The sequence below is a fragment of the Triticum aestivum genome, chromosome 4B, assembly GCF_018294505.1.
Source record: "Triticum aestivum cultivar Chinese Spring chromosome 4B, IWGSC CS RefSeq v2.1, whole genome shotgun sequence".
NCBI classification, from domain to species: Eukaryota; Viridiplantae; Streptophyta; class Magnoliopsida; order Poales; family Poaceae; genus Triticum; species Triticum aestivum.
This window is the reverse complement of record NC_057804.1, coordinates 204,034,693-204,059,829: the sequence shown is the minus strand read 5'-3', so window position 1 is coordinate 204,059,829 and position 25,137 is coordinate 204,034,693. Positions and strand designations below refer to the sequence as shown.

The 25,137-nt window shown below is 45.6% G+C and overlaps 2 protein-coding genes across 2 annotated transcripts; one reads left to right on the top strand and one right to left on the bottom strand.

The window, feature by feature from the left end:
* The first annotated feature begins 6,549 nt into the window (after nucleotides 1-6,549).
* Nucleotides 6,550-8,380, top strand: LOC123091807 (putative H/ACA ribonucleoprotein complex subunit 1-like protein 1). Its single transcript, XM_044513415.1, has 4 exons — nucleotides 6,550-6,816; nucleotides 6,915-7,063; nucleotides 7,453-7,568; nucleotides 7,980-8,380. Exons 1-4 carry the CDS (start codon nucleotides 6,672-6,674, stop codon nucleotides 8,131-8,133), a joined length of 564 nt encoding a protein of 187 aa, XP_044369350.1. The 5' UTR covers nucleotides 6,550-6,671; the 3' UTR covers nucleotides 8,134-8,380.
* Nucleotides 8,381-8,445: 65 nt separating this feature from the next.
* On the bottom strand, nucleotides 8,446-12,736 carry LOC123091806 (pumilio homolog 12). Its single transcript, XM_044513413.1, has 6 exons — nucleotides 12,519-12,736; nucleotides 10,230-11,840; nucleotides 9,984-10,146; nucleotides 9,500-9,663; nucleotides 8,963-9,221; nucleotides 8,446-8,895 (listed from the first exon to the last, which is right to left on the bottom strand). Exons 2-6 carry the CDS (start codon nucleotides 11,774-11,776, stop codon nucleotides 8,764-8,766), a joined length of 2,265 nt encoding a protein of 754 aa, XP_044369348.1. The 5' UTR covers nucleotides 11,777-11,840; nucleotides 12,519-12,736; the 3' UTR covers nucleotides 8,446-8,763.
* Between the last annotated feature and the right edge of the window lie 12,401 nt (nucleotides 12,737-25,137).

Here is a 25,137-nt window from a genome sequence, read left to right as displayed (position 1 = left end):
ACCCTCGTGAGCAGGGTGTGGGCCCACTGGCCTTCATCTTTGGCGAAGATTTTTCTTTATTTATTTTAAGATATTCCGTGGAGTTTTATGACTTTTGGAGTTGCGCAGAATTGGTCTCCAATATTTGCTCCTTTTCCAGCCCAAAATTCCAGCTGCCGGCATTCTCCCTCTTCATGTAAACCTTGTAAAATAAGAGAGAATAGCCATAAGTATTGTGACATAACGTGAAATAACATCCCATAATGCAATAAATATTGATATAAAAGCATGATGTAAAATGGACGTATCAAGCTTCATTTGCAAAGTCGATGACAGTTTGTTGAGTTTCACTCTTCCTCTTGAAGAAATATACCCTAGTGTACCTTGAGGAATCATCGACAATCACCAAGCAATACTTTATACCCCAAGACTATCAAAGTATGGAGGCCCAAAGAGATCCATGTGAAGGAGCTCCAAGGGTCTCTTCAAGTAGATGATAGTCGTGGGAGGGTGAGCTTTCTCATGTATCTTTTCTTCGATACAAGCACTGCAAGCACGAACTTTGGCAAAGCTAATGTTTGTTAGTCCACGGACATGGTCCCCCTTGAGAAGACTTTGCAAAGATATCATATTGACATGGGCTAAACGGCGATGCCAAAGCCACCCCACATCAACTTTAGCCATTAGGCATGTCACGGTCTTAGTGGGTCGCTCTGAAAAGTTAATCACATAAAGACCATTCTCAACATGCCCAACAAAGGCTACTTTAAGAGTCTTGCTCCACAAGAGGGCCACGGTATCAATATCAAAGAATGTGGCAAAACCCATGAGTGCAGGTTGATGAATGGAAAGTAAATTGTATGCAAGGGACTCAACAAGCATGACTTTCTCGATCGTGAGATCATGAGAAATGACAACCTTGCCAAGACCCAATACCTTAGAAGACGAGGCATCACCCCACTCGACATTGGTGGGCATAGATGGGATCTTGTGCACGTCCACCACCAAGTCCTTGCTTCTGGTCATATGATTTGTGGCTCCACTATCGAGCAACCATGATCCCCCACCAGAAGCAAACACCTACAAGAGATCAATGCTTGGTTTTAGGTACCCATGGTGTAATGGGTCCTTTGATGTTAGTAACAAGGGTCTTAGGAACCCAAATAGACAATTCAATGTACTCATAAGGAAAACCAACAAATTTAGCATAAACATGCCCATCACTCGCACGGCACAACACATAAGAAGGGTTAAAGTCGCCGCCTCTGTTGGAAGGGGTGGCATTGACCTTTTTGACATCACCATCCTTCACATTGTTCTTCTTCTCCTTAGAAACACCCTTTCCCTCCTTCACAAATGTTTGCTTGAGAGGAGGAGGTCGTTTGGTCTTGTCATTCTTCTTCTTGTTCTTGGACTTGGGTGCGAACCCAACTCCCTCCTTGGCCACAACTTCCTTTTGATTGCTCAAAAGTTCATTGATATTCTTCTCACCTTGTATGCAAGAGACAAGGCCTTTCTCAAGTTGCTCCTTCAACTTGGCATTCTCCTCCACAAGATGCACATGCTCACAACACGGGTTAGTAGCATTTGCATTATCAATTAAGACCATATGAGGATTCTCCTTGGTTAGCTTCACTTGGAGTTGATCATGAGACTCCTGGAGGCTAGCATGAGCACCCTTCAAGGCCTTGTGAGCCTTGTCAAGTATATGAAACTCCTCCTTGAGTCTAGCATGGTCAACCCCAAGTTTAGCCTTCTCGGAATCGAGCACACGAGATACTACAAGAGCATGATCAAGATATTTCTTTAATTTAGCATGGTCATCGTTGTGTGACTCCTCAAGAGTCAAACAATGAACACACTCTTCCTCAAGTGCATTAGAGAGATCTGATATCTCGTCGGCATAGTCAGGACTATGACCTTCCATCTTAGAGATGGTTTCTTCATGAGCCTCGATCATGTCATTGGCTTCACCAAGTTGTTCCAAGAGAGCAACGAAGTGCTTCTTGGATTTGCCCTTGAGCTTACTCATAAAAGACTCAAATTCATTTACTTCCTCATTAGACCCTCACTTTCATCAATGCAATCCATCAAGGAAGGATTAGTAATGATGGTAGTTTTGATGTTGGGGGTTACCTTGTTGGTGGGTTTGGCCATGAGGCACTTGGCGGTGATGTTCTCGTTGGGTGAATCGAAGAGAGACACCCGTGGAGTTGTGGCAATGGCAACGGAGGCCATGGCCATGGCTTCACTATCTTCATCATCATCATCCTCATTGTATTCTTCTTGTGCCACCAACCCTTTGGTCGGAGTCTTTTTGGTGAAGCTGTTCTTGTTAGGGAAGGACTTAGCTTTGTCTTTTCGGATGAACTTGCCACCATTGTCTCCCCGCTTCTCGTAAGGGAACTCCACAACAAAATGGCTCACATTGCCACAATTGTAACATGTTCTCACACGTTGGTTTCCCTTGAAGCCACTTGAGTTGTTCTTGTTGAAATTGGGCCTTGAGTTCTTCTTGCTCCAAAATTGCCTTGAAGCAAGAGCCATGTGCTCATGATAATCATATTTCGTATCTTCCGGGTTGCTCTCCTCATCTTCCTCTTCATCCTCTTCTTCTACACTAGCCTTGGCCTTCCAGGCAAGGTTGGGCTTCTTTGCTATTTGAGAATGCAACACCGCATTGTCGACGGTCTTGTCCAAGATCCTCATTGCCACAAACTCATCCAACACTTCACTTGAGGACAAGGTGTGGGAGTCCGACCTTTGACGGATGATGGAGGACATGGCCTTGTGGTAAGGCATCATGGCCTTGAGGAATTTGCGCTTGATCCAATTATCATCTGTATCCTTGCTCCCAAGATCTCGGAGAGAGACCGCGATAGTGGTTAATCTCCGGTAAAGCTCACGAGGTTCTTCATCTTCATTCATTGCAAACCCATCGGCTTCATCTTGCACCACTTCATAGTTGGAGCGTTGAATGCTTGCGCTTCCCTTGTAAAGAGAAACAACATGGTGCCATGCTTCCTTGGCCACGGTGAACGGTCGGAGATGTGCAATGTCTTCGGATGGAATTGCGTCTTGAATGATGAAGAGGGCATTCTCATTGAATTTATGATCCATGGCTTCTCTCGGGGTAAAGTTGCTTGGGTCATGCGGATAGAAACCTTGCTCAATAATTCTCCAAATATTAGTATTAACATGGTTTAAATGACATTTAAAGCGATAGACCCAAGAGTCAAAATCCTCATTTTTCACAATCTTAGGAGGAGAACCCACATGATTTAAATGAGTGGAGGGAACCGGTCCTCCATAAGTAAGAGGTGGTTCAACATGGACATAGATGCCGTTTCCACTTTTACCACTAGACAAAGGAACTTTATCACTAGAAGCTTCCCCCTTATCGGAGTTGGCATCCGCCACCTTGTTAGTGGGAGCGACCACTTCCAAAGGTGCGGTGGATAATTTAAGACCATCAAGGAACTCTTTGAACATGCCTTTGACCTCGGTCGTCATGGAGGTTTTCAATGTGTCCAAAGCCACATTGAATTCCTCACATGAGACCGGGGATCCCCAATCGGCTGTAGACAAAGAAGGATTCACACCGGGGTGCTCCTCCTCACTGTCTATGGTGTCAACCATACTCTTAGGATGGTAAAGCTCTTAATAAAGAGACGAGGCTCTGATACCAATTGAAAGGATCGATGTAGTTGACTAGAGGGGGGTGAATAGGCAACTAACAATTTTTAGCTTTTCTTTACCAAATTAAACTTTGCATCAAAGTAGGTTGTCTAGATATGCTACTAGGTGAGCAACCTATATGATGCGACAACAATAAGCACACAAGCAAGCAAGGGAAATAACACAATATAGCTTGCACAAGTAAAGGTGAGAGATAACCAAAAGCGGAACCGATGGAGACGAGGATGTGTTACCGAAGTTCCTTCCTTTTGAGGGGAAGTATGTCTCCATTGGAGGGGTGTGGGGGCACAATGCTCCCCAAGAAGCCACTAGGGCCACCGCATTCTCCTCACGCCCTCACGCAATGCGAGATGCCGTGATTCCACTATTGGTGCACTTGGAGTCGGCGACCGAACCTTTACAAACAAGTTGGGGCAATCTCCACGACTGAATTGGAGGCTCCCAACGACACCACGAAGCTTCACCACAATGGACTATGGCTCTGCGGTGACCTCAACCGTCTAGGGTGCTCAAACACCCAAGAGTAACAAGTTCCGCAAGGGATTAGTGGGGGGAATCAAATTTCTCTTGGTGGAAGTATAGATCGAGGTCTTCTTAACCAATCCCTAGAGAATCAACAAGTTTGATTGGCTAGGCAGAGAGATCGGGCGAAAATGGAGCTTAGAGCATCAATGGAGCTTGGGGGAAGAGGTATGTCAACTTTGGAGAAGAAGACCTCCTTTTATAAGGGGGGAACCAATCCAACCGCTACCCCCCAATCAGCCCCGCAACGGGTGGTACTACCGCTGTGGGCAGCGGTACTGCTACGCAGACTGGGAAGGCTAGAGGCGGAGCAGGAACTGGACCCAGGGCGGTACTAGCCGCAGTGGTAGGGGAGGTACTACCGCTTGCGAGCAGTACTACCGCCTCTACTGCCGCTGCCAGTGCCGCAAAACCCGACACGAGAGGCAACACCCTCAAGTCGAGGCGGTAGGAGACCAGAACCGCATCGGTACTATGGCTGAGAGCCCCCAGGCAGTACTACAGCTGCGTAGCGGTACTGTCGCCTATGGCTCTTGGGCGGTACTACCGCTGGGACAAAAAAATAGGAAGCAAGGATGAAACTCCATCGATGAGGGAAGGCTCTGTGGGTGCAAAGAGGATGTGTACGTGTTGATTCCATCCTAGCCTAACCAATGCGGACCCCCTCTTGATTGTACGGTGACTCCTACGAAACAAGTCCACCAAAACTGAAACGAAATAGCTACACCGTCTTCACTTAAAACTCCGAGAGGAAGGAATCGTCTCGTGCCAAAGGATGAATATCTGAAATACTCAATGCACACGATTAGTCCACAAAAGCGTTGTCATCAATCACCAAAACTACATAGAGAGAGACATGCCTTAACAACGGTAACAGGATGACTTGGAGTTGTATCCCGATCTTTACAACTAGAACTGGATGCTGAGATGTGGATTGGATATGATGGCTCCGGGATTGCTTTCTCGCAGGGAGTCGATAAAGGATCTCTGGGCGTTAATACTACAACATGCTTGCTTAATAATATGCTATTATGTACTCTTCTAAATGCTGCAAGATGCTTGAAGATGCTAGTCTTCGATAGGTTAGGCTTTCCCCTTTATTCTGGCATTCTGTAGTATAGTCCACATATACAGCCATTTCCCTTTGATACGAGTGCATGTGTAGTGTAGATCCTTGCTTGCGAGTACTTTGGATGAGTACTCACGGTTGCTTTGCTACCTTCCCCCCCCCTACTTTCTTCTTTCCGGTTGTTGCTATCATATGATGGATCCCAGGAGCCAGATGCCACTACCGATGACTACTACTACCCCGGCAGAGCCTGCTACTACGTGGAGGCCGCTGACGTCCAGGAGTAGTTTGGAGGCTCCCAGGCAGGAGACCTTGCCTTTTCGATCATTGATGTTTGTGCTAGCCTTCTTAAGACATATCTTGCTTAACTTTATGTCTGTAGTCAGATATTGTTGCTTCCGCTGACTCGTTTGTATTCGAGCCCTCGAAGCCGCTGGCTTGTAATATAAAACTTGTATTATTTTAATTTGTGTTTAGAGTTGTGTTGTAATATCTTCCCGTGAGTCTCTGATCTTGATCGTACACGTTTGCGTGTATGATTAGCGTACGATTGAACTGGGGGTGTCATAATCGGGAAGCTCGGAGAGGTCCAGGAGCAAGGCCATGGTCGTCGACAGCGGCCGCCGGAGCAGGCACTCAGGGTAGAGGTTCTAGGGGACGCGAGGATACCCGAGGATGCGCCAGGAGATTCGAGGGGTCATTTCGGAGCTTTAGAACCCGAGGGAATCCGCCGGTGTCCAAGACTGGAGGAGATCGGGCAGCGGCGACACGACAACGGAGCCGGGGAAGACTAGAAAGGATCCGTCGCTACGCGCGTGTTGGTCCAACTATTCCATGGGAAGATTAAGCAGAGAGAGGTGGAGCTCGCGAACATGATTTCGAGGCTCGGGTTGTTGTTGGTCGTGCGTGCGAAAGTTAATCCTGACGAGGCGACAACGACATGATTGAGCGCTTTTGGCGTTTTCTGTCGGGGAGGGGGAGGGGGGGGGGGGAGAGAAAGAAGATAGATGGAGAGCAAATTTGACGAACTAGATAGAAGAGGTGCAAATTTGAGCACATGGAAATTTTAGAGGTATATAAATACCAACAGTGTGTTCTACTTATAGGAGAAAAAATTGTAAATGTTCCAGTAAAATAAGGAATTCGAGGAGGCTCTTTGCAAAAAGTCGCCAATCGACCGTGCGCATGCATAGGTCACCCGTCGTGCATACCGCCCTCCCCATCTGGAAAACGATCCGACGGCTGAGAAACGGAAACCACGCCAGGGCCCACCCGCCAGTCTCCCAAACAACCTCAACATAAGTCCGCAGGCTCCTCCACTAAAACCCTAACAAACCCCTCACCCCTCGTCGCCGACCCCCCCCCCCCCCCCCCCCCCCCGCGCCGCCAAATACCCATCGCCATGCGGCCCCCTAGAGGCGGCGGAGGTTTCCGCGGACGCGGCGGCGACCGAGGTGGCCGCTTCGGTGGAGGCGGCGGCGGCAGGGGCCGCTTCGGTGGAGGCGGCGGCGGGTTCCGCGACGAGGGCCCTCCAGCCGAGGTCGTCGGTGCGTGGTTTCTTTCAAGTCCTAACTGTCCGAGCCCTCTTCTTTTCGAGGCCCCGGTGAGTTTGACGTCTCTTGTTTTTTGTTTGTTTATTATGCAGAGGTGTCGACGTTCCTGCACGCCTGCGAGGGGGACGCGGTAACGAAGCTGACGAACGAGAAAGTGCCCTACTTCAACGCGCCTATATACCTCCAGAACAAGACCCAGATCGGCAAAGTCGACGAGATCTTCGGCCCCATCAACGAATCAGTAAGAGCTTCCTTCCCCTCATCATCAATATAGTGCCCGCAAAGTTTTGACCAACTGGTCCATCTGTTGTTAGGTAGGATTTTTTGCTCGGTTGGAGATAGCAGTTTACCACTTCAAATTTAGAGTCTTGAATCTCAAGGCATGTGAGAACTGAGTTTGATTCTCCATTTAGTACAGTTGAAAATGTTTGTTTTGGCTGTGTGGCAATGCTGTAGCGTGTTTAATAATTAGGTGCAACTTTTAAGATGACTGAATGCCTTGCCTGATTGTTTTTTACCTCTGTTGTTATATTGCTCTAAATTTTAGGTCTGCTCATGCTGCATATCTTATTAGTTTGTGTTGTCTGTAGTATCATGCTGCATGTCTTGTAACCTTTGTATTGTCTGTAGTATTTCTCGGTCAAGATGTTCGAGGGAGTCATTGCAACATCTTACAATGAAGGTGACAAGTTCTTCATTGATCCCATGAAGCTGCTGCCCCTTTCACGCTTCCTGCCGCAGCCAAAGTAATGATCTGTTTACTTGTCATATTTTTTGCATTATTTACTCTTCAGTCTTGAATATGGAACTTAGCAACATGTCTTTTCATGGCTAACTCTTATTCAGTTTGTAGTGTATTGATAAGTTTGATGACTACGTTCTTCAAACTTGAAACCAGCAGTGTCAAAACTCTTGCAGACAGTCTCTGTGAAAGAGGTTATAGGATTTTCCTAAGTCAAAACTTTGTTAAGTTTGACCAAGTCTATAAAAAAATATCAGCAGCATTCCTAGCATTAGTATGAAACGAAGGGAGTACCATTAGTGTACATGTGGAAAATGCATATGAGAAACCAAATAAAGTGTTCAGCATTCGTCTAGTTACAGCTTGATAACTTGTTAGTTGTTTGATAGTCTTTTGCTTTGCTTGTTGTATGCAGGGGCTCTACTCCAAGAGGTGGTTGTCGCGGTGGAAGAGGTGCTGGTCGCGGTGGATTTGGTGGCCGTGGTGGATTCCGTGGAAGAGGTGCACCAAGGGGTCGTGGACCTCCCAGGGGTGGAGGGCGTGGTTTCAGAGGACGAGGCAGATTCTAGGATGTAGTTTTAAGTTGGCTGTTTGTTGAAACACGATGTTCTACAGTATCCGTTCAGCTGGAAACATTATGCTAAGTCAGCTGTGAGCGCTCTTTCTGTGGAAGTTGAATTCTCTGAGGAACAAAGTCTTTGTATCTCTTCCTAAGTCATGCATTGATTGTTAAACGCCGCTTTTCTGTTATTGTGACATAAACTAGTTCAATTGAACCTGGTAACACTGTTCAATTCAGCTACCAGTGATTGTGCAGATGATAACAGTCAACCAAATGAATTTTTTTAGGCATATTTAGCGAACTACATGGCCTTCGGATCAAGAAACCAAAGCATACAGCTGACCAGTTATTATAAGATATATATAGATTCTATACATGCGCAAAAATACACTAAAAAGGCTTCCTCTTATCTGGAAATATTATACTACTACACATGGTTTTCGAGTCGCGACTCATGCGAGTCGCTCTGGGGCAGCGACTCGGAAGAAGTCGAGCCTGCGTTGTGACTAGTCGCGACTTAGAGTCGCGAGTCGACACTAAGCTGAGTCGACCATATTTTTGTGACTCATAGACTAGTCGAGCGACTCAAAATCCATGCTACTACATTCAGAGCTCTTTCTGGTACAAGCGCGGATGGCTACAAAACTCCAACTCGGTGTTGCTTGTTCTTGAGGTATGTTTTTGATAGAACCCTTTTCCCATACATGTGGCTTTGCATTGCAGCAGCGTGTGGCCTAATAGCCTCGACAAAGGTGGTATGTAGCGGACCCTGCATGATTAAACATACTTGATAAGAATTTACGCTTTTTAGCTGGGGGTGCATCAACGTTTTTTACCTTGCAATGTTCAAGTGCTGTTTGAATAACAAAATTGCCGTACTGATCCACCATAATATGCTGCAACTGGGGATCGTTGATAAGTTCTTGGATGATTTTGTCACGCATGTGCTGGGGCGCTCGCTTCAGACAGTTTTCCACCACATGGCTACCACATTTCTGAATTGACAGATACCCAAAGTGACCCTCCAGCTCATCAACTATTTTCGATGCCGCCCATTCAATGCCGTGGTTGAGAATTGACTGAATAACGTAGTTCCTGCAAGGCATGGTCACGTTATCTATCTCTTCAGACTAGTCCCTCCATCGCAGAACTCAAGCTTTACAAGCCTTGACCAAGCTTATCGAGAAAATTATCTATATCTACAATACCAAATATACACCACATGAATCTAAAATTTATGGTGAATCTAATGCTACTGATTTGGTATCCTAGATGTTGATAACATTTTTTATAAGATTGGCCAAATTTTACAAAACCTAACACTCACTATATTTCAGGACAGAGGGAGTACTAGTTAAGGATAAGAGCCATACCCAAATCGATCATCGGCAAGGGTTAGAGCACTGGATATAATATTGCTTAACAAGTTGAACTTCTGTTCATCATCTGAATGTTCGATGCATTTTTGAATGCTACAACAGCCTTGTTGATGTGTTGCTAGTCCAAGATAGTGCAATGTAGCAGCATCAAGAAGGAACTACAGCAATTATAAAGCATTCACAAGTTAGAGTAGAACATAGATGATAATAAGTTATATAGATAAAAAAATCAATTCCTGATGCAAAGTGCGTGGATATTTAACTATGTCAAGCAAAATAGATTATTGCAAAGAGCCTAAGAAAGGACTGATGAGTAAAAATTAGAAACTTGTGTGCCAGTAAGCAATATTCTACACACATTCTTTAACACTAGCAATCTTTTTTTTTTGCGGGTTTAACACAAACAACTTGAATGCATATAATGTGTAAAAGGTACAGAAATTTCCATAATTAAATCGGATGATTAGCAGGAACATACCGCTTTGGACTCCGGTAACAGTTTCTGCAGGCATCGGTTTGCAACATGACTGCCATTAGGATCTAGCATCAAATGCATTGCTCCAGGACTCAGTGCAAACACAACCTTAGAAACTTGATCCGGATTATTTACAGTTTCAATTATCTTTTGCACTGCACGAGTCCTGAACATTTTTTTCCAAAAAGATATGAAATAGAAGCAATAACTATATAAGAATAAAGCAAATGATCAGATTTTTGCTCATACCCATGCATGTTGCAAGAAACTGCAATAAGATCTCCAGGCGTTTTGGTAACTTCACATATTATGCGCATCCGTTGATCATCACTGCACCCTTCAAGCAGCTTCTGCACTAAATAGTTGCCAAATGGATCGACCATAAGTTGACCAATATGATCAATTATTTCAGCAAAGACTCTTTCGACATCCTCTTGACTGCCTTGAGCAAATACTTTTTGCAGAAAGCGGCAGCCATTCTGATCCTTAGCCAACATATAGATTCGCCCAGCAACTTCGTCAACTGAATTATAATTCAGCTCACGTGGTTTCATGACCAAGGGCAGAAGCTGGGAGTTTGGTGTGTCGGGGTGCAAGGAATAATTACTATGAATATCAAGATGGTTATGGGCACTACTAGTTCTTCCATCCCTACCAATGCAACCATCTACAGGAGTACTCTTGGTACTTACTGAATTTACCCCATCAGCCCTCATCCGCAGCTTTTCTGGATAACTTACAGTGCTGATATTATCTGAAATCTGATGGCGTGAGAAACCATTAGACAAAGAGTAAAACTTGTCAACTTGCTGACGGAAGTTACTACTGCCACATGGACTGTCAGCAGACAGTGTGCAATGAAAACTGTTCGGCTGGGTATTTCTCTTCTGAAAGGCAGCACCATTAGAGTAAGGATCCTCAATTCCCATTCCCTGTCGATGAATATTAGGTGTTTCAATATGTGATGTGCCGTTTGCAGAAGTGCAAGCTGCAGCCTGTTGATGTCTCCTACTTCGACAAACATCTGACCCAGCAACCTGTTGCAACTGTGGGTAAACATAATGTGGTTGCAGCATCGCGCATCTTGGTGTTTCTGTACCATGCTGCCACATGATGTTTGAATCAAATGGCTGGCCGTAAGGTGCATACAGCTGAGACTGTACATCCAGATAAAACTGCTGCTCGATGGGTGAAGTTGACAGAGCTGATTGGTGGTAAGGAGCACTGGAAAAACTACCCAGGTCGTGCATCACTGAGCCCCTTGGGAAATTCTCGAAGAGCGGTGGAAATCTGTAAGCTTGTTCTTGTTGTCCAACAGTTAGTTCGTCTCGTTTCTGATTAACGTGTTCAGCACAGAACGTCAAATCATCTTGAACAATTGCAGGCACAAGCGACGGGTTCAATGTAACATCTGGAGGCGTAATCTCTGAGTGATAATTTGCAGGGCCAGATGGATAGTACCCATTTACTGGCACAAAATCTCTGGTACTTGTGAGAGAATCAGCTGTATAATTCTTTAAGCTCATGTCCCCAAAAGCAGATGCTAACTGCTCGTCGGGTAGACCATCACTAGGAAACTCCACAACACTCTTATTGCTTCCAATCATCGCAGAATCATACATTGTGAACGGTGGAGAAGGCAATGGCCTTCTCATCTTAGCCCCCCCTGCCTGTGAAGTACTACCACTCATGTAGTGGATCATCATGTCACCAACATTGCCCAATTCAGCACCAGGAATCCTGTCAACAAAAGCTCCAAACTTGGAACAATCCTGAATACTCTGCGATTCCCCCATGCCAGGAACAGGATGATCTATGACACACGGCTCAAATCACACAATGCAGGTAGCGGCAATGGTCCTGCAACACCAGGAGTTTCATGTTACAGTCGGAGGTCATAAAATCTCTGCAGGACATACATAAAGAAAAGGCAAAACCACATGTGAACATAAAAAAAAGGCTTTACACAAAGACAGCAGGCGTTCAAGAAACCACAAGAAGATTTGGACGGGCACAGAAGAATTTGTTAAATTAGACATAAATCTGGCAATCGAACAGAAGGAATAGTGCGGAGATATGATCCTCACAGCACCACAAAGACGGCATCAAACAATGCACATGGATACCTAAATCAGAACTAAGCAGGGAAAGAAATCAAACCAGCCCATAATTCCATCATCTGATGGTCCAAATCCGTGAGCGGATTATGCAAATATCCTAAATAATGTCATCAACTGCAGGGGAGTCGGGGATCAAGAGTCCACCCATCGCTCAATCATCTCAAAATCCAAGGCCGATTAAGATGGCAAAACCCCAGAAAAACCCCCGATCACCACGGAAACAGGGCGCAATCCCCACCAAGAAGACGAACCAAAGGAAACCCGCCTCGAGTAATCCAACCTTGGGGATAACGAACCGAAGAAATCGATCGAAACAACGAGAGTAAGCCGATCTATCTAAACCGATGGACGATTCCCCAACACGGGCAAGCAAAATTAGCAGTGAAGAGAGAGAAAGCACTATCGGGACGGGAGCAACCTTAGAGAAGGGGATTGCGATGGAGAATCCCAGGAATCGTGGAGAGATTAGGGTGAAACAACCTGCCGCGAAGGATCGGCCGGGGGAAGTCGGAGATATGTGGAGATTTTATTGGGAGGCTTGCGGGGGAAGGAGATGAAAAGAGGGGCGTTTCTGCTGGTGCATTTCCTTGGACTCTCTGCTCTCCCACACAACTCCATCTGCCTTTCTCTCTCCCAAAACAAGACTTTCTGGGTATAGAGAGAGAAGCTGTGGGCCCATACTCCGTCCATCCATCCATGCCTGGATTTTATGGAAACCAAGATTGGGTGTGTACATTAGACGGCTCATTAATGAATAATTTTACATGCACTTCATATGCAAAATTACACTTCTATTCGTTACTGAAGAACATTTTGAGTGGTGTTGGGCCTCCGGTGAGGAGTAATACCCTACGTCCTGCTTGCTACTGTTATTCACGGTGGGTATACCTCGTGCGATAGTGCTACCGAGAGTCTATTCTACGAGAGTAGGTGGGAATGAGAGTCTCTGCCTCCACCTTATATACACGATGGGGGCTAAGGGTTTTACAAAGAGGGAGATGCGGTCTAGGGCCCCGCCAGCTTGGCTTCGGGTTCAAGATGATCTTTTGGCGCCTGTCTATTCCTCGCGGCTCCTTCTCGTCGCCAGACGCGTGGTGGGCCTTCTGGGCCTTGGGCGTGCCTGCTGTCGGGCTCCCTGTAGACAACCACCCCCGGTGTACCACACAATCGGTAGCCCTCGAGCATGTCGGGGGCCGTATATCTCTGGCGGGCTCCGCTTGGTCTTCAAGACGTACCTCCGGGAGCTTGGCTTTTCGAATATTTCGTTCCGGCCTGACTCCTACGAGGGCTTTAAGGGAGCTGCCGGCGCGGGCTCCGAGAAGAATATCATATGAAAACCAGCATTCCGTAGAAACCGGTGAAAACCACGCAAAAGCGATGTTTTGAAGTTTTAAAAAATCTCAAAAAATAAGGGATGTTAAGTGGGTGATATTCTATTGCCATGCAAAATTTCAAGTTTAAACAAACTACGAGATGTGAGCTATGAAAAAAAAATCAACATCGAATAGTGCCAAACAGTAACGTCATTATTCATTACTGAATTTATCTTGTTCATAGCTCACATTCCGTAATGTATTTAACTTGAAATTTCACATGAAAATAAAACATCATCCTCTTAACTTCCCACATTTTTTAGATTTTTTGAAACTTTCAAACATGGTTTTCACAAAGTTTTCCTTAAATGATGGTTTGCGTACGATATTCTCCCGCGGGCTCTGACACAGATCGGGGGGCTCAGGATGTCGGAACTATGCGGCTTAAGCCTTATCGACGGGCCTCCTGGAGAATGAAGCATCACATGCCCGCCCCTCTCAAATAAATCAGGTTTTTGAAAACTGTATGAGGGCTCCCGCTAGTTGCGCTCTATCATAATGATAATGCCTGAATCCATGCGCCCACATCTCGCAAAGTGGGAAACCGTAGGAGACGTGGGGCACATGTCGCCCATCAGGACCGCTCTTTCAGTAGTTAAAATGAAGAGTAGTATGAGCTTGAGTCTTTCTTTACTTTTATTCTCTTGCATAGACCACAACAACAATAATAAAAGGTTCATATGCTAATCTCATGGGGAGTAATGACTTCACATAAAAGAAGTATAGTTGGTAAAATGTAAGTTAACAAACATAACATTGGCCATTGATGCAATTCATGAAAGAATAATAAATGAAGGGAAATTTTACATATAAATTATACTATCTTGTACATATTTTATGATTATGAACCCCCATTAATTATTTCCAACCAAGTAGTTAATGTTGGACAAGGAAGACAATGTAATGGGTTATTGTGACGCCCCCGTTTATATTCGCATACTAACCATACACGCATCATGCGCGATCACGAATGGGGACTCACGTCAATATCACAACACAACTCTACGACACAAATTAAACATAAAACATTATATTACAAGCCAGGGCATGAGGGCCCATAATACATCAGTCATCAAAGCAAATAATATCTGAGTACACACATAGTTAGACAAGTTTTGCCTTAAGAAGGCTGAGTAAAACACCGACACTAGATCGAAAGGCGAGGCCTCCTACTTGGGACCTCCGAACTACTCCCGGTCATCGGTCTCCAAGTAGTAGGCACCGTCGGGGAAACCTGCATCCGTGGTGCTACCAGCTATTGCAGCAACCGGATCAAATGAAAAAGGGAGCAAAGCAACCGTGAGTACTCATCTGAAGTACTCTCAAGACTTACATTAGATCTACACTAGATATGCATCAGCATAAAAGGAATGGGGTTTGGACTATACTGCAAAAATGTCATAATAGGGGGGGGGGAGCAACTCATCCTATCGAAGACTACATCTTCTTGCAGCCATCATCTTGCAGTAGTATAAGAGAGGAGTACAGGATCGAAAGTATGTCTAGAGGGGAGGTGATTAGACTACTTGACCAAATAAAAATCCGTCCTTCTCCCAATTTTAGTGGGCAGATTTTAGCAATTATGACAAGTCAAGTAACACTCTACACATGCAAGTCAAAGAGTATAGTAGTGGAATGTAGAACATTGCACATGTAAGTAAAGGGAAGGGTTCGGAGAAAGAAGCGCAATAGGGACACATAGATTTTTGGCGTGGTTCTGATAGGTGGTGTTATCGTACGTCCACGTTGATGGAGACTTCAACCCACAAAGGCTAACAGCTGCGTGAGTCCATAGAGGGCTCCACCCATGAAGGGTCTACGAAAAAGCAACCTCTTGTCTATCCCACCACGGTCGTCGCCCACAAAGGACTTACCTCACCCGGGTAGATCTTCATGAAGTAGGCGATCTCCTTGCCCTTACAAACTTCTTGGTTCAACTCCACATCATGTCAGAGGCTCCCAAGTGACACCTAATCAATCTAGGAGACACCACTCTCCAAAAGGTAATAGGGGTGTGTTGATGATGAACTCCTTGCTCTTGTGCTTCAAATGATAGTCTCCCCAACACTCAAATCTCTCTCTCTCTCTCTCATAGATTTGGCTATGGTGGAAGAAGGATTTGAGTGGAAAGTGACTTGGGGAAGGCTAAAAATAAGGGTTCAAATGGGTAGGAATGGAATCCCTTGATCTCAACACATGAGTAGGTGGTTTTCTCTCAGAAAATGAATGGTGGAAGTGTAGGCACGTTCTGAGGGCTCTCCTCCATGAGGAAGAAGGGGTGGAGGGGTATATATAGCCTCCACACAAAATCCAACCATTACACACTTTTGACCCATCTCTGTGGCACCGATTTAGGAAACTCGGTGGCATCGATCTGTGTAAAAATATGAACATTAGGAATCTTGATGGACCAACAGGAACAACTCGGAGGTACCAATGTGAAAGGGCTTAGGGAAAACCTCATCTCGGTGACACCGATTGCATCATCTGTGTGGGACCGAAGTAAAGCAATGAGGCAACAGAGAGTTGCGTGTTGCACCTTGCCATGTTATCATATGCATTTCATCCGCATGTTTTTCAAAACTTGCATCCGTTCATAGTGGCCGCTCCTCTCCCGTCCTCTCCATTGTCTGTTCTGAGTCCAACCACACTCGCACGCGCCCGCGACACCTCTGATATTAGTTTATAAGTGGGATAAAAATGTTCTCAGAATGGGTTGAGAGTTGGCGTGCGGTCTTGTTTTATTGTAGGTAGACCGCTTGCCAAATTTTATCGCATTTGGATTCTGTTTGATACCCCAACGGATAACTATAGCGGCAATATAGTTGGTCAAAACGACGGACATTTTTGGTATCCGAAAACCTATGCCAGGCCGCTTGTGACGCCCCCGATTCGATCATACACTAATCATACACGCAAATGTGTATGATCAAGATCAGGGACTCACGAGAAGATATCACAACACAAATCTAGACACAAATAAAATAATACAAGCTTTATATTACAAGCCAGGGGCCTCGAGGGCTCGAATACAAATGCTTGATACACAAGAGAGTCAGAGGAAGCAACAATATCTGAGTACAGACATAAGTTAAACAAGGATGCCTTAAGAAGGCTAGTACAAAAGCAACATGATCAAAGACGCAAGGCCTCCTGCTTGGGACCTCCTATCTACTCCTGGTCGTCGGTGGTCTCCACGTAGTAGCATCCGTCAGCGGTGGCATTTGGCTCTAGGGATCCACCATCTGGTTGCAACAACCAGAAAGAAGAAAGAAGGGGGAAAGGGGTTACCAAAGCAACCGTGAGTATCCATCCGAAGTACTTGCAAGCATCAGATCTATGCTAAGTATGCATTCGTATCAAATGAAAGGTACGTATCTATAGACTGAACTACAGAATGCCAGAATAGAGGGGAAGGCCTAGCCTATCGATGACCAGCATCTTCAAGTAGCTCCAAGCATCTTGCAGCATTTAGAAGAGTAGATAATAATAGTTTATATTTAACAAACATGTTGTAGAATTAAAGCCAAGAGATCCTTCCTCGACTCCCTGCGAGAAAGCAATCCCGGAGCCACATATCCATCACATATATCAAGTATTCCTTTCTAGTTATATTAGATCAGGATACAAGTCTGAACGTCCGCTGCAGTGGACAAGGCTATTAATAGGTAATCTTCCCTGCAGGGGTGCACCACCTTTTCCAACACGCTTGATTACTCTGGCCGGACACACTTTTCTAAGTCAATGCCCGGCCTCGGAATATCAACATGTCACAACCCTACCTAGGCTCAGCAGAGAGGTCCCCGACGGTCTACATCCTAAGCACTCTGGGGTCTTGGGACCATCGCCCGTTGCACTCCGGGTCGTTGCGAGCAGGGTGGATACCAGCACCGCCTCGGATGGCCAACATGATCCGACCGTGCCGCAATACTGAACTGGACGTCTGACAAAGCTTCGGCTGATACCACGATGCCGAGGCCCATAACTATTCCTGCATGGTGGTTAGTGCGTAAAGGCCAGAGGCCAACTCAGAACAAATATCCAAATCATTAGTGCGTTGGGAGCTTGCGAAGACGAGCAGATACTCACGATCGACGTGACCCCTTCGCCCCGTCTCCTGGACTTATGGCAAGGGCCTAGAATGCCCGACCGTGCCACATAATTATCTCGCGGGTGCTCTCCGGGCCCGTCCGACTTTCACATCAACTCGTGGGTACCCCTCAGGGCTGACCCGACTTCAACAATGGCCTCAAGTAAAGTCCAGGTAACCGTGTGTCATAACATCAAGGGGGAATCCGAGGAACCACCCTCGAGGGAATCCACTTGATGTATCGTCAAGTTGAACTTAGGAGGAATCACCCTCGAGGTTCACACTTGAGGTGTTGCACGACAGAGTCGTATCAGGACTGGTGAGAGGAATCACCCTCGATGACCACAACCGAATAGCTACACTACAGAGTCATCAACAGGAGTGCTTTACGAGGTATCACCCTCGACACTCGATAGTAGCTCTATAGAGTCAAGCAACAAAAGGGGTGCGGTGTGATGTGAGGTGTTGGGTTTGGTCGTCGATCACATTGATCTAGTCGTCGATGATGAAGCAGGGGCAACAAGGACAAGATGGGGGTCACTGGCGGATCACCAACCAACCTATACAAAGCACTTTAGGATAAGCAGGTAGGTAAAAATAGCAGGTTATGCATCAAAACAGGAGCAGTCAATTACAGTAGCAAAATATAATGCGAGCAAGAGAGATAATGGAATAGGCGATATTGAGATGATCAAAGGGGGCTTTCCTGGAAGCTCCACTGAAAGGGAATGTCGGATTTAGGGATCCGGCAACCCTTGAGAGGTTCGAACTCTAGGGTGCGTGCAGAGATCTTAACCTGCCCAGCCTGCCTACTCGCGATCCTCCTAGCCTAGCGCGTCGAGGTCAAAGGGACATAAAGACACAGAGATTTATACTGGTTCGGCCTATCGTTGTGGTGTAATACCCTAATCCAGTGTGGTGTGGTGGATTGCCTCGAGGGGATATGGATGAACTAGTACAGTGGATGAACAAGCCTCAGGAGGTGAGGTGTTCTTGAGCTGGTGTAGTGTTCTACTTGTTCTGGTTTAGGTCCCCTTCTATGGTGGTGGCTATGTCCTATATATAGTGGCCTTGGTCCTCTTCCCAAATATGAGCGGGAAGGGATCCCACAACGGCGGGATTTGAAAGGGGACAAGTAGTACAGTCTATCCTGACAAAAGTAGTCTTCGCTTGCGAAAAGCCTTTGGTCGTGATGCTGCGGTGGGCTCGATGATGACCTCCGTCCTGCCGTCCTGGCAGTCTTGGTCTTGTTTCACCAGAATGGAAACCTTTGGCTGATTCCTCGGGACTCCGCGCCTGTGGCTTGCCCCCTTGCACCAAAGAGGAAACCTGCGCTCTGCACCCACCTGGCGCCCGCCTAGCTCCCGCCTGGCCTTGGTCGTCATGGCTCACGTTAGCTGAGCCTCATGAGATAACTTGCATAGAACTCTCCGCCCCTCAGGAGCCCTCCTGAGGGGGCCACCTCCTTCGGGGGTCTTGGCATCGTCCGCCTCGCGAGGCTTCACTACAAAAAAATACACTTCTGTGATGATACACGTTTGTCACAGTAGGTCGCGTTTTTTGTCATGCATGTACATCCATGACAAATTTATGATAGAATCAAGATAGTCATACATGTGCTGTCGTAGAAGTGTTCCATGACATTACCAAAATTATCATCACGGAAGTGTCCACTTCCATGACGATAAATCGCGCGTCACAGAAGTGCTTTTGTCAAGGGTGACCGACATGTGGCATCCACCGTAACAGAACGCCGTTAAGCTATCGGGTCGGGTTTTGGATCCGATAACCCGTTAACAGCCCCGACCAATGGGGATTTTCCACGTGTAAAATCATCATTGGCTGGAGGAAACACATGTCGGCTCACCGTTGGGACAAATGTCATCCACTCATTGGATGGAAGACGCCTATGATACGTCGACATGTGGCACGGCCCAACAGAGGCCCATTCCTGTGAAAAGGCCGGCCCAGTAAAAACAGCAGGCCAGCCCATATAAGGCCTACTTGTGTCAGGTCCATTTAAGCCCACGGCCCATACGAGATGAGCCAATTCGGCCCGTCAACGGCCCGTTAAAGATTTGACACCATTGCAGCCCATCGTCAGTTCGAGCCCGTTAACAGCCCGCTATATATCTGGGCTCAATATCGACCCGATGAGATTTCGGCCTGTTAACGGCCTGTTTAATGGATGGGCCAATTTTCAGGATGTACATCTTTTGGCCTTTTAGTGACACATTTAAATGTTGGGCTAGTTTCCGGCCCGATGTGTCTTTTAGCCTGTTGACGGCCCATAAATCTGATGGGCCATTTGTTGTCGGACCTAAGTTTCGGCCTTTTAGTGGCCCATTTAAGTGTTGGGCCAATTTTCTGGCCCGGTGTCACTTTTAGCCTGTTGACGGCCCATAAATCAGTTGGGCCATTTGTAGTCGGACCTGAGTTTTGGCCTTTTAGCGACCCATTTAAGTGTTGGGCCAATTCCCGGCCCTGTGTGCCTTTCGGCCTATTAACGGACCATAAATGAGTTGGGCTATTTGTAGTCGGACCTTAGTTTTGTCCTTTTAATGGCCCATGCCCTTCATGGTCCAATACCAGCCCGGTTTCTCTTTCGGCCTGCTAAAGGCTCACAACACAGTTGGGCCATTTACAATACGACCTGACTTTCGGCCTCTTAGCGGCCCATGGTCTTCATGGTCCAGTACAAGCCTGCTGTCTCTTTCGGCCTGCTAAAGGCCTACAGTATAGTTGGGCCATATGTAGCCCAAACTTAGTAACGACCTATGAAATAAACTGGGGCCACCTGTTGCCCGCTTCGATGTCGGCGTGTTAATGACCCGGGAGGTAAGATGGCCGACCATTAACTTTCGGCCTAGTAACGGCCCATTAACTTAATGGGCCCACTAAAGTTCGTACATGTCTTTAGGCCAAATTAGGTAATTTGAGCCCATTACGACAAGCAATTATGCACATGACCAAAACCGATCACGCAAAGGTACGACATACAGGGAATAATGTTGCACATCCAGCATATATTACAGGAAATTACATCCACTAGGTAATCAAAGATTGATGCCAGTGCAAATAAATGAGCAGAACCTAACCATCTACAACGTCACAATCTGCAACCTCAGCATAGATGACGCCCATAAGCATGTGGGCAAGTTCTTTCTACTTTGCTACCCTGTCTCTGAAAACATTGATCAGTTGTTGTGTCGCACGACTCTGCACCTCTGATTCATCCACCATTTCCATCATTGCTTGAGCCATTAATTGGTTCACAAACATACATTTATTCCATTGCATTCGAGACAGAGGATACTGAATAGATTTAGATGGCGATTTTGGCAGGCTTGTATTATTGATAGTGGAGAGTGTCTCGACCACTGTATCATAACATAAATTAGGACGGGAACCAAACAGATTAATCATGAGTTATTGCCATATTACCTGACATAGATTTACTGGAAAGAAACAATGGGGTTGCCTTGCTGTTTTCAGAGTTTGTCTTCTTATCTTCAGCAGCCTGCACAAAATTAACACACTAGCGTTGCTATCATTGGCCAAGTCAGATAATAGGAAAGCAACATTGACACAACGAACGTTTGGGCAAGTAGCCTACACCAAATTAACACAATATGGCACAACTGTCATCAGCCAGGTGAGGTAGTATGAAAGCAACATTGACACAATGAATGAATGGGCAACTAGAGAAGCACTACAATTCAGTAATGTGCGTGATATGAGATAGTACATTCATGCAGCTTAGTATGCAAAACTACCAGGCAGTTTTCCTTACAAAAATCAACATTGACGCCTTTAACATTTTGCTACAACTAATTTTAGATCAGATAAAGGTTAGATTCACGCCGATTAACAAAATACATGTTGATGTAAAAATATAGTGATATACAACAGGTACTTGCATCAGCATTGGAGTACAGAGAATTCCCGCAAGATATTTTCCTCGAATACGATCCCAATGGAGGAAGTCTTCTATCGTTTAACCTTATTTTCTAAAAGAGAGATGGGTAAGAAACATGTAGAAAATATGATCAGAATGCTATAAAATTTCATGATGCGAGGATACGCACACGCTTCTTAGAATGGAGTTGACATTCTTTTGCTGGACTGGAGCGGACTAGTTCTTTGGCCACCGGAATCTGCTTATTATCAGTGGGAGTTGGGTTTCTCTGTGCTGGAGCAGTATCTATGAAAAATGGAGTTGGTTTATTATCTCCTGGCATTTGGATCTTTTGCAAAGACCTGGTTTCTAACCCTTCAGATTCTAACAGAGCCGTCTTCCCCTTGCATGCCTTATATAGAAGAATGGTGATTCAGTTATAAAACATGCTACAGCAGAGATGGAATAGGTACTGAAGAATAGAAAGGCATGACATATTGACATGTATTCCCTCCATCCGGAATAAATGGATGGGTCTAGGCATATTTCAGTTCTAGATACATCCAGTTTTATCCATTTCTGCGATATTTAATATGGACGGAGGGAGTATGATGTAAGAGCTAGGGATACGACAGGACAACACAGTAAAAAACACTGAAAAACCCACTGCAGAACCAAAGTATTCAAACCCATTGATATGAGATAACACACTCATGCAGCTCAGGATGCAAAACTACCAGGCAGTTTTCCTTACAAAAATCAACATTGTGGCCTTTAATCATACATTTTGCTACAACTAAATTTAGATCAGATAAAGGTTGGATTCACGCCGATTAACAAAATACATGCTGATGTAAAAATATAGTGATATACAACAGGTACTTACATCTACATTGGAGCACAGAGAATTCCCGCAAGAATCTTTCCTCATAAATGATACCATTGCAGAAATTCTTCTATCTGTTAAGCTTATTTTCTAAAAGAGAGATTGGTAAGAAACATGTAGAAAATATGATCAACATGCTATAAATTTCATGATGGAAGGATACACACACGCTTCTTAGAATTGAGTTGACATATTTTTGCTGGACTGGAGCGGACTAGTTCTTTGGCCACTAGAATCTGCTTATTGTTAGTAGGAGTTAGGTTTCTCTGTGCTGGAGCAGTATCTATAAAAACTGGAGTTGGTTTATTATCTCCTGGCGTTTGGATATTTTGCAAAGGCCTTGTTTGTAACCCTTCAGATTCTAACATAGTCGTCTTCCCCTTGCATGCCTTGTATAGAAGAATGGTGCTTTAACTATAAAACATGCAACATCAGAGAGATGGAATAGGTACTGAAGAATAGAAATGCATGACATATTGACATGTATTCCCTCCATCCGGAAAAAAATGGATGGGTCTAGGCGTATTTCAGTTCTAGATACATCCTTTTTTATCCATTTCGGCAACATGTAATCCGGACGGAGGGAGTATGGTGTAAGAGCTAGGGATACGACAGGACAACACAGCAAAAGAAAAACTAGTTGAATGTAAAACTATATGCTAGCGGAATACATACAGAAATAACTAAGGCAACATACACGTGTATGATTGGGAAAATAAGATGGCATTGCAATAGAGCACTAGAACAACACTTCAATGTAAAAAAACATGGTATGGCAGACAGATGAAGTACGTACTGATGAATAACAATGCATAAGATATTCAGAAGCATGATGTCCAAATTAAGCAGATGGCATTGCGATAGAGTAGAATGACAGTACTTGAATTTGAAAACATGTTATCATGAATGGAATAGGTACTGAAAAACATGAAGGCATGACAAATTTACATGCATGATCAGCATGCTAAGCACATGGCATTGCAACAGAGTAGATACACTCCAGGACATTATATGCATGTTGTACCCATATCATAGGCCAAGTTAGAGCAATGACCTTGTGGGGTGAAGAGGATTCATCATCTTTCTGCAGGTCTTCTGAAGAACTGCCTTTACATGTTCCATCATATTGGGTATCATTGACATCAAGTTTATTGGCCTTTACATTGCTCCGTGAGGTTCTTGTGGATATATCAGTGTGTGAAATTATATCTGACATGCATGGAAGACAACTAGTAGTTAGATTTATGTAAATGAGTGCCTGTAGGAGATGATATAAATAGTAGGACTGGGGTTAACTAGCAGCAACAGGTCTCATAAACTAAAGGGAGAACCCAGATGAAAGCTACAGAATATGTATTGTTTGTACTCAAGATTAACTAGATGGCACACAAAAGTATTAAAGAACAACATATGTAATACTAGAAGTGGTATAATACTATAATCACCAGCCTGTGGGATAGCATTGGCTAATGGATGATAACTATGGAACAACGTTACCTAAAGAACAAGTATCTTAGCTGAAGTATGGAACATCGTGAACTCCTGAACAAGACCAGTAAGAGATCAGCATGAATATACAGTGAAATGTGATGATCTATTTTCCGTGCTTAGATGAATAACAAAGCCATAAATGTTGCACACAAGTAAGATGAGGGTACAACCTATCTGGCTGCCATCCATAGGAGTGAGCATCATGTGCTGACTTGTCGATGGCCCTGCAGTTGTTGTGGCTGTCCATGTCGGGCACGCGCATTCGATGCAGGGAACTGTTGAGTGGGGACTGTAGCTCCCTTCTGGTGTTTGCTTCCCTTGTTGGAGCAGCTGCGGTGAGTCAGAAGACGGTGTGTCTGAAGATGCAGATAACGCATAATGTTAAGAACGACATATCTCTTTGATCCGAAGAAATACGCTAAGAGATCAACAGCAAGGTACGAGAGTGGTCACACGTCTGTTGGCTGAAGACTAAATTGGGGTCACATGATTTTATTTTATTTTGGTACTGTCCGATCTACGCCGGATGGCTTGATGGTCGTCTGGTGCCTCCCGGCTGACACTGTTCGGAATCTTCCCCGAAGAGCCAGCGACCAGCGGCAGAGCAGCCTGCCTCCACCGTCTGTGGCCCCGGCCAAAACCCCGCTCCCCGCCCCACCGCACTGCTGTGGTTGCGCCAACATCGGGCCAATCCACAAAGACTCCCCGTCATCCAGATCCGGCGGCGGCAGTACCTTCAACCCACGCAACTCTAAAAGATAGCCATCTAAGCACTGCTTCAGCGGTGAACTTGCGGCCCCGCACCCTTACATTAGACACCAGCCAACTGACAGCCTAGGAGCTCCGTCGCCTCGAGGGGTGCTGCTTCCCATTGGGAATCGATTGGCCCAGAATAAAAATTCAGACAACTGACGCCTAAATAAAGTGATTTCAGATGAGGGTGCGACCTATCTGGCGGCATGGTGAAGTAGGCAGGTCCAGCTGCCGAGTCGGTGAGGCCGGCGCGGTTGCGGTGGTGACCGACGGCAGGGAAAGAGCGATGTCGCCATGGTCGACGGCTATGCAGAAGAAGCGCCAGGACTCTGGACGGATCCGAAGTTGGAGCCGCTCCGGCACTATGAACAACGGCGGGGGTGAATCGGCTCCGGTACGGTTCACGCGGCCGTCGTCGAGGCAGCACCAGTAGCACGGAGTAAGAGGCACACGGCCCAGTGCACGACGGCAATTGGACAGCGTTTCCGGCATTAGGGAGGAGGGCGGCTGTGAAATTGGTGCGGTGGGGGGCGCCATGAAGGTGGG